This window comes from Octopus sinensis, linkage group LG11 (assembly GCF_006345805.1).
Source record: "Octopus sinensis linkage group LG11, ASM634580v1, whole genome shotgun sequence".
In the NCBI taxonomy this organism is placed as follows: Eukaryota; Metazoa; Mollusca; class Cephalopoda; order Octopoda; family Octopodidae; genus Octopus; species Octopus sinensis.
Window position 1 is genome coordinate 16,953,286 of NC_043007.1, and position 10,000 is coordinate 16,963,285.

The 10,000-nt window shown below is 34.7% G+C and overlaps 1 protein-coding gene across 1 annotated transcript in view; it reads left to right on the forward strand.

The window, feature by feature from the left end:
- Positions 1-5,165: 5,165 nt before the first annotated feature.
- LOC115217468 (ADP-ribosylation factor 1-like) overlaps positions 5,166-10,000 on the forward strand; it is a 13,699-nt gene continuing 8,864 nt past the window's right edge. The window contains exons 1-2 of the mRNA XM_029787174.2: positions 5,166-5,404; positions 5,439-5,565. Of these exons, the coding sequence (XP_029643034.1) occupies positions 5,484-5,565 (82 nt within the window). The 5' untranslated portion in view covers positions 5,166-5,404; positions 5,439-5,483. The remainder of the gene's footprint in view (positions 5,405-5,438; positions 5,566-10,000) is intronic.

The following is a 10,000-nucleotide window of genomic DNA, read 5'->3' on the forward strand; positions in this document are numbered from 1 at the left end:
GACCGCATCAGTGGTCCTTTGTTTTCTTCTTTCGATTTGTGTCTCTCCTAATAAACGTCAGCCATTTTGTATTTCTATTGCATGTCTTCATTTGCACATGCTTATATCTCTATGTGCGTCTATGTTTATTTAGTGTGTGTGTGGGGGGGATGCCTGTAATATTTGTATCTTCTGTTTATATACATTCATGTAATTTGTATTTTGTTTTTGTTGTTGTTGCTTTTGTTCTAATTTTGTTCATGTGTTTACATCCACCCATATTATTCATTCATATGCTTGTATGTATGTATAACAACAATATTAGTAATAATAATAAAAATCTATCGAAAAAGAAAAAAAAAAAAAAAATATATATATATACATATAGGAAGGGCATTGGCGTTAGGAAGGGCATCCAGCTGTAGAAACACTGCCAGACTAGACTGGAGCCTGGGGCAGTCCGAGCTCCCCAGACCCGGTCGAAACCGTCCAACCGTGCTAGCGCGGAAAACGGACGTTAAACGATGATGATGATGATGATGATGACATATACACATACATATACAATATAATATATATTATATATATATATATATATATATATATATATATATAAAACATTATTGGTGAATTGAAGAAATGGAGCTGAACGCAGATTGAACAGAAATCGTTTTATTTCATTCTACACGTGTTTCGAAAGGCACAAATTACCAAAATCCGATTGAATAATGGGACCATATTGTGTCTTTCTCTTCAGGAAGAAAAAAGGAAATCCGTTGGAAAAACAAAAACAGAACAGAGGCGGAGCAAAAAACAAATCGAACTGTGCTCCTAAGAGCCCATGGCGAAACCTCTGTTCTGTTTTTGTTTTTGTTTTTGTTTTTCCAACGGATTTCCTTTTTTCTTCCTGAAGAGAAAGACACAATATGGTCCCATTATTCAATTGGATTTTGGTAATTTGTGCCTTTCGAAAAACGTGTAGAATGAAATAAAACGATTTCTGTTCAATCTGCGTTCAGCTCCATTTCTTCATTCACCAAAATGTTTTAATTTCAATTATCCGCACCAACGCACGGTTGCAACGCCAGATGGTTGTACCTCCAACCGTGCTGTTTACTGCTGTGATTTTTGCTACTAAGGTATTGGTTAAACTTTGAATCTACTACAAGATTATTCATCTTTCTATTTCACATAATATATATATATATATATATATATATAATATATATATATATATATATATATATATATATATATATATATACATACATATACATACATAGATATATATACATATATATAGTTATTCATTTCTATTTGTTTATTTATCTGTGTATTTATTTATTATGTTTTTGGGATCCTCTATCATCATATGTTGTGGTGTGTGCTATTGCTCCATTCTAGTTTTCTATTCAGGCTAGGTTTATTTTCTTATATGTGTAGCTTCTGTAATGTCTAATTGTTGCATCTGTTCTATGTGTGGACAATATCTTAATCTCTATGTTAATGATTGATCCCCCGTGTTCCTGTTCGGCGTGTTGGTACAGAATCGATGAGCTTTTACCTCATCGATTCTGTACCAACACGCCGAACAGGAGCAGCACGGGGGATCAATCAATAACATAGAGATAAGATATTGTCCACACATAGAACAGATGCAACAATTAGACAAATTACAGAAGCTACACATATAATAAAATATATATATATATTCATACATACATACATACATACATACATATATATATACACACACACATAGATATACATATATATACATACATACATACACATATATATATATATATACATACATACATACATACATACATGCACACATACATACATACATACATACATACATACATACATACATACATACATATATATATATACTTATATGTATATATATATATACATGTATGTATGTATATATATATATATATATGGTGGTGGTGGTGGTGGTGGTTCTAGTGGTGGTGGTAATGGCAATGATGACAATGGTTTTGTTATTGCCTTTGCTGCTGCTGTTCTTGTTCTTGTTCTTGTCATCATCGTCTCTGATGGTCTTGATTTAGCTCCAAATAGTTCCCGACAGAAGAGAACTCTGAGCAAAGGTGTTCCAGCTGTGATCATCCTATCTTTCTGTATATCAATGGACATTATTGTCCATTATCCAACGTATCCTCCTTTATTTAAGACAGTAGAACGTGAATCAAAAATGATTTGGCAACAATTTCTAACAGGTTGGGCAAACATGGATATCCTACAATAAGGTGTTATCCCTAATGACTGCAGTACTAGCTATGTCGTCAACCTATTCTACGAACTAAGTAGATATACTGGGAAGGAGTAATTAGATAGGCCTCAAACTGATGAACCAGCTCATAAAAATAACATTGAGATGTTAGAAAACGTAATAGAAGTATCACAGAATAGCATTAGCTTGGATATGATTAATCCTTTCGTTACCAGCCCGGCTGAAACCAGCTCTGGCTCTGAGTACAAATGTCTTGTTTTCGTAAGTTTTGAATTAAAATCTTCCACCATTCTTTAGTCATAATTTATGTTCCTAATACTAGCTTAATGATATCTAAGTTATTTTACTAAATTCTTTGGTATATTTAAAGTAATTGAAAGAAACAGAGAGCACATCAACAGAAATACAGTAACAAAAGGGTTAAGGCCTGGTTTGTACATCTTTTCCTGTTTGTCACGGATTCATTCATCACTGATCCAGGATAACATAGTTTGTTCCAAAAAATTCAAATCGGACCATGTTAACACCAAAAATTATTTACATCAAAAAGGTGCTTTTTTCCTATGAAAATCCCTATTTTTTTACTACTGTGTCACCATTTTCCAGTGTATTTCAACCAGAAAAATATTCACTTAAAGGAATAACAAGCTACATAATGCAAAATTTTTACTTTTCAAAAATTCCAATTCTAAAGGGTCAAAAAGAAAACAAGCCCGAGCAACACTGAGCTATACTGCTAGTAAATGATACAGACAAATGTATTCTCTACAGGAAACGGTAGAGGTGATGAAGAAAATATGTGATGATAGAAGCTTTGCTGCAGTGGCTGCAAGTTTGGTATCAATGAATCTATATTCATTTACAAATGTATTGAGATGTTTCTTTTATCACTTTATCTGTGTGTGTGTGCTTTCTTTTTTTTTTTTTTGAAACCAACCTTCCGTGATAAACAAGGATAGATGTACTGGGTTGTTAAACTATGAAGATATTATATTTTAAATGCAAGAACTGTATAAGTTCTTATCTAGAAGCAAACAACCTTCCTTTGTATTTTTCATATGAAAATAGACCTGTAACACAGTGTTATGCTCTGTTAGGCCTGAATATCTTTTGCCACCATCATAAACATTTATTACAACTTCATTACTAACCTACCAAAGAGAAACTACTAGCTCATATGAAATAGAGCTGCATACTTAACTTCTAAAAACATGCATCTTTACGCTGCCAGTTACAAATGCACATTATACACTGGAAAACGTAGTCCTAGATACCCCGTGTCAGAATAAAAGATAAGGTGGTCCCTGCTGGAATACTTTTGACCATAGCTCTACTTAATCGGAACCAACCTGAGACAATAACAACAACAGCTGCCATCATGACCCTGCTTCCTTTCATAAGTTGTGTTTGGTTGGGAAAATAAAAATGAATAACTTATTAGAAGACTGCAAACTTTCTCAGCTGATAGAATTTTACATAAAAAAAAATTAATTTCAATGGAACATACCTAGAAGATATTTTTTAAGCTATTTGGTACCATATTTCTGTTGAAATACTCTACCTTTATTTCAATTAATTTTGAAAATATTGAAGAATTTAATAAAAAAAACTTTGTCATTTTAAACAGAAAGTTTGTAACATAGAACCAGGGGCAATTTGAGAAGGGTTGAAATCAAATGGGTTAATTGCAAGACGCAACGAAAATTTTAGGAAAATAAAAATAAGTGGAAATTCTACCGGTGAGTGTGTTACATTATAAGGCACAAAAAGAAAATTACTCTCCCCAGACACAACAGAATATGCTTCAACACACGAACTCATATAAAGAATCTTGCAAATTAAATCTAAAAACGAAATAATTTTTATCAGTTTCCTAATAACTTACGTTACAAAATGCCATATTACAAGTTTTCATCACAATAAGTTCAGTTACAATTTTGTCACAATGCATTTTGTTGCGATTCATTTGATTAATATATCACTGGCCACATTTTTTGGATTACAAAACTATGGTTATAAAGTTTTATTGTCTTAGAGGAGCTTTGTGAAAGACATATATCCCCCAAGTTAAGGAAGAGTATTTAACAAGGCAGCTGAGGTCTGTTGATCCTGGAGGTCTACAAATGTAATACGCAGGGTTTGTGAATTGTGTTCAAAATTTTAATAATGCTGCAATGTAAAATGTATAATTACTTAATTAATGTAATTATCAGTTACATGTTTTGGTTGAGAGACAAGACTGGGAAAACTTGTTTGGTATTAGCCAAGGAAGTTGATTTATTGGGATAGCAGACTTTTCAAAAACTTGGGATCCATAGGAAAATATATGAAAAATAAAAGGGAGTCCACAGTTGTGAGAAATTTGGGGAAGCACTGATCTAGCTGTTTGCAACAACGAATTTACCAAAATTACTGACTTTTACATAATTAGGGACTGATGTTCAAAGTGGATTGACCAGTGGTGTTAAGTTTTTTTTTTTTTTTCCCTTCTCGAGCCATGCCTGGCTCATAAGGACCGGTTTCCCGGTTTTCTTGGCATATAGGTTCCCCACCTAGATGGGATGCCAGTCCGTCACAGCTGAGCTGCAAAATGCAGGAGGAAAGAGTGAAAGTTGTGGCGAAAGAGTCATCAGAAGTTCACCATTACCTTCTGCCGGAGCCGTGTGGAGCCTAGGTGTTCACTCATAAACACACATATTGCCCGGTCTGAGATTCGAACCCACGATCTCGAGTCCGCTGCTCTAACCACTAGGCCATATGCCTCCACAGTGGTGTTAAGTGCGCAATATCTCTTATTAAACTGAAAGAGGACGTCAATAAAAAAATAAAAAATGAAGAATCCAAAAACTTAAAATAACTTCCACCACATCCTACATTTATTTACTACTTCTCTGCCCACTTGAATAATTTTTTAGCAACAACAACAACAACAGCAGCAGCAGCAGCAGTGACTACGACTACTTGTCAATTGGTTATGAATGCTGTGAATCAGGACAGTTTTAGCTGATTTCCTGACAAAATTGTTGGTATATAAAAACCCATACGCTCTCATTCCAGGAACCATTCTGTTATGTTTCGTCCATGAGTACTGATAGCCATAGGTATTGTTAAATTCTCAACCGGACCACAGTATTTCTGCACAGACTGAACTGGAAGAGAAATATATAATAATAATAATAATAATAATAATAATAATAATAATAATAACTGAAAAAAAAAACTTACAGATCATATAAAAAACAAAATGGGGCACTCAAATTCCACATGTTGTGTAAGGAAAAGTAAAACCAATGAACGTGTTCTAATGTTGGGTCTGGACGATGCAGGTACAGTTGGATATTTTCTTTTTTTTACTTTTATTTTATTTTTACTGTTGTCTTCTAAACTCTTTTGTTGCCAGATTTATTTTGAAATTTTGAAATCCGCTGCTTTTGTTTCAAGTAATTTTGAAAATAGTAAATAATTTAATTTAATTAAAATAAAAAAAAAACTTTGTCATTATTAAGCTGGTGTAAAGTGGTTGACTTGGCTAAATCATTAGCACACCAGGTAAAATGCTTAGCGGCATGTTGTCTGTTTTTATGTTCTGAGTTCAAATTCTGCTGAGGTTGACTTTGCCTTCATCCTTTCAAGGTTGATAAAATAAGTACCAGTTGAACACTGAGGTTGATATAATTGATCTACCCCTCTCCTAAAATTGCTGGTCTTGTGCCAAAATTTGAAACCATTATTAAAGCTGGTATGTGGAATATACATTAACATGAAATTTTAGCAGAAAATTTTAATATAGATTATTTTAAACAGGAAATTTGTTATCAAAGAACCAGGGGCAGTGCTGTCCTAGGGCATGAAGACACTGGGCAGTTGCCTATGGGCCTCATGAAGGCCTAGTTCTGATATAAGTATGCTGTGGTTGGCTATCAATAAATAAATATTACAGGGCACAGAGCACTGATTTGCTCAGGGGCCTCAAGTGTCTAGAGGTCCAGCTCTGCTTTATATAATACTATGGTTTGCTATCAATAAATAAATACAATAAGGCCCAGTGTTTTGATTTGCCTGGAGGCCTATAATGCTGCTAAGGTGGCCCTGATCAGGGGTATTTTCAGCAAAGTTAGTATCAGTAAGATTTATTATTTTCAATTTCTTCATCACTTCTGTTACAATTTCTCATGTTACAACAAGCTCTTTATCACAATAAGTTTCATTACATGTCTGTTACAATACCTCCTGTTACAGTACTGTTACAATAGGTCTACTTACAGAAACATTTATTATATTACAATGAATTATTTAACCCTTTCATCACCAACCCGGCCGAAACTGCCTCTGGCCCTGTAGTACAAATGTCTTGTTTACTTAAGTTCTGAATTAAAATCTTTCACCAAACCTTAGTCACAATTTATGTTACTAACACTAGCTTAATGGTAACTAAGTTATTTTACTAAATTTTTCGTTATATTTAAAATAATTGAAAGAAACACAGAGCATCTCAAAAATAAATACGGTAATGAAAGGGTTGATTTTAATAAATTCTATTACATTTTAAACAGTGATTATAAAATGTTATAAATTCTATCACAATACAGAAATATTGTGTGACAGTGGCCTTAACAGAACTATTACAATACTTGTTTTACAAATAACTTTTGTGTTACAAAAGGTTCAGTTTTTGATATGTGGTTAAATGTCTATAAGTTCTTTTACAATAAGTTAATTTATAGAAACGTTGAGCCACAACAGTTTCTGTTTTAAAGTTCTCTTTTACTCTTTTACCTGTTTCAGTCATTTGACTGCAGCCATGCTGGAGCACCGCCTTTAGTAGAGCAAATTGACCCTAGAACTTATTCTTTGTAAGCCTAGTATTCTATTGGTCTCTTTTGCCGAACCGCCTAGTTACGGGGACGTAAACACGCCAGCATCGGTTATCAAGCGATGTTGGGGGGACAAACACAGACACACAAACATACACACACACACACACACATACGACAGGCTTCTTTCAGTTTCTGTCTACCAAATCTACTCACAAGGCATTGGTCAGCCCGAGGCTATAGTAGAAGACACTTGCCCAAGGTGTCACACAGTGGGACTGAACCCAGAACCATGTGGTTCATAAGCAAGCTACTTACCACACAGCCACTCCTAAGCCTACAGTGACCATTTCTGCTATAATTATGTCACAATTGTGTTAAAATAATATTTGTTACAAATCCAGTATATACAATTGAGACACTGTTAAATTACAATAGTCATCTGTGCGTTATACTTAATGTATATACACAATTGATAGGCCAGCTAGTGCAGTATTTGTCCTCAGATAACACCTTTTATGTAAATTGTGTTAAAAACACAATAACTATCAGAGGCAAAAATTCATTCCAGCAATGGCTTAGGAGAGTGTTAAGTACATTTTGGCTTCCTGGGGCCTTTTCAATGGTGTATACTTGCAGCCAGATACATGTTTGGATGAGAATTGATCATCTCTGATATATGAAAAAGTTAATAACATATTCACTGATGTTACAAATAGCAACCTGGTTGAATAAAATTCTACTATATGCAGCTGAGGCAGTATTTAATTAAAATGGTCAATAATTTATCATATTTAATGTATAGGCACAGGAGTGGCTGTGTGGTAAATAGCTTGCTGACCAACCACATGGGTTCGGGTTCAGTCCAACTGCGTGGCACCTTGGGCAAGTGTCTTCTGCTATAGCCTCGGGCTGACCAAAGACTTGTGAGTAGACTTGGTAGACGGAAACTGAAAGAAGCCCGTCGTGTATATGTATATATATATGTATGTGTTTGTATGTCTGCTTGTCTCCCTAACATCGCTTGACACCCGATGCTGGTGTGCTTACGTCCCCGTAACTTAGTGGTTCGGCAAAAGAGACCGATAGAGTAAGTACCAGGCTTACAAAGAATAAGTCCTGGAGTCGATTTCCTCGACAAAAGGCGGTGCTCCATCATGGCCGCAGTCAAATGATTGAAACAAGTAAAAGAGTAAAAAGAGTGTACGCAGTTGATAGGCCAGTTACTGCAGTAGTTATCATGAGATAATATCTTTTATGGATCTCCTGTGTTAAAAACGCAATAAATATCAAAGAGAAACCAAAACTCATCCAAGCAGTGGCTACTAAGAGCCCCAGATGCATTTCAGCTGTCAATCTCTCAAAGTGTATGTCATTACAATGTCTGCTATTACCAGAAATTTTGTTATTACTAATTTACTATAATTCTCTTCAATTAAATTTTGCAATGATTAGTCTTGTTAGAATTAGGTTAATTACAATAAGCCTATTGACATTTAGTTTTGTAGAAGATAAACTATTTGTCAGACTGTATATATTGGGTCATCCCATAAATAATGCACTTTTTTCAATTGCATCAACTAAAAGTCAGAGAGGGACAAGATAAGCTATCTGCATCAACTTGCTATAAAAGCAGGTAGTAATTTTACCTTGTCCTTATTCTTAGTGCAAGTTTTGAAGAGTGCAGTTCGATCTTCACAGTTATGTTTTCAAAGCTATAATGGAAGTGACAAAGGAGCATATTCAGCATATTTTGCTTTATGAGTTTAATAAAGGCAACAATGCAACGGAAAGTGTGAAAAATATTAATGAAGTATGTAGGAATTGAACAATAAGTGTAAGTCAGTGTCAACGGTGGTTCCAGAAGTTCCAAGCCAGAAACTACAGCCTAGAAGACAAGCCACATCCTGGAAGATCTGTAGAGCTCAACGAGGACATCCTGCAAACCCTGGTGGAGCAAAAGTCCCATTGTAACAGTTGAGAAACTAGCAGAGAAGCTTGGGTTTGAACATTCAACTATTCATCAACACCTGCGTGCCATTGGAAAAGTCAGTAAATTTGGTCAATGGATCCCTCACAAACTATACGAGTTTAATCGCATGCAGAGAGTGAATGTGTGCTCTTCTTTGCTGCCACGTATCACAAATGAACCTTTTTTGGACCAAATAATGACTGGCGACAAGAAATGGATTCTCTATAAAATGTCAAGTGCTGAAGACAGTAGGTAGGGAAAGGAGGAACACCAGCACCTCAGGCTAAAGATGGTCTTCACCCCCGTAAGGTGTTGTTATCTGTTTGGTGGGATATGAAAGGTTTAGTCCATTTTGCACTTTTAAACTCAAACCAAATAATTACAAAGGAGATCTACTGCAAGCATCTTGAGCAGCTTAAGTCAGCACTAGAAGTAAAACGACCATCTTTGGTTTCGAGACGAAAGGTGAACTTCCATCAAGATAATGCTTGGCCACATACAGCAAGAATGACATTCCAAAGGGTGGAGCAGTTTGAATGGGAAACAATACCCCACCCACCATATTTGCCAGACATTGCCCCATCTGACTATCATTTATTCTGCAGTCTACAAAATCATTTGGACAGAAAAAATATGAATTCTGCAGTTGAGGTCAGAACAATATTGGGGGAGGATTTTTCATCAAGGACAAGTGAATTTTGCACGTCTACTAGATAGATGAAAGAACATTGTAGAAAATGAAACAGATTTTAGATTAAAAAGGAACTTTTTTATACTATAAGTATAAAAAAATCTGCATTATCTATTGGATGATTCAGTATATATATATGAACCAGACTATTGATGTATGTGTATATATATATATAATATTAGGGAGTATAACTCCAAACTTACAGGGAAAAATTCAATTTAGTATTAAATCAAATTTCACATATTGATCATTCATTTTATACTTTTCGATATCTAGTTATAAGT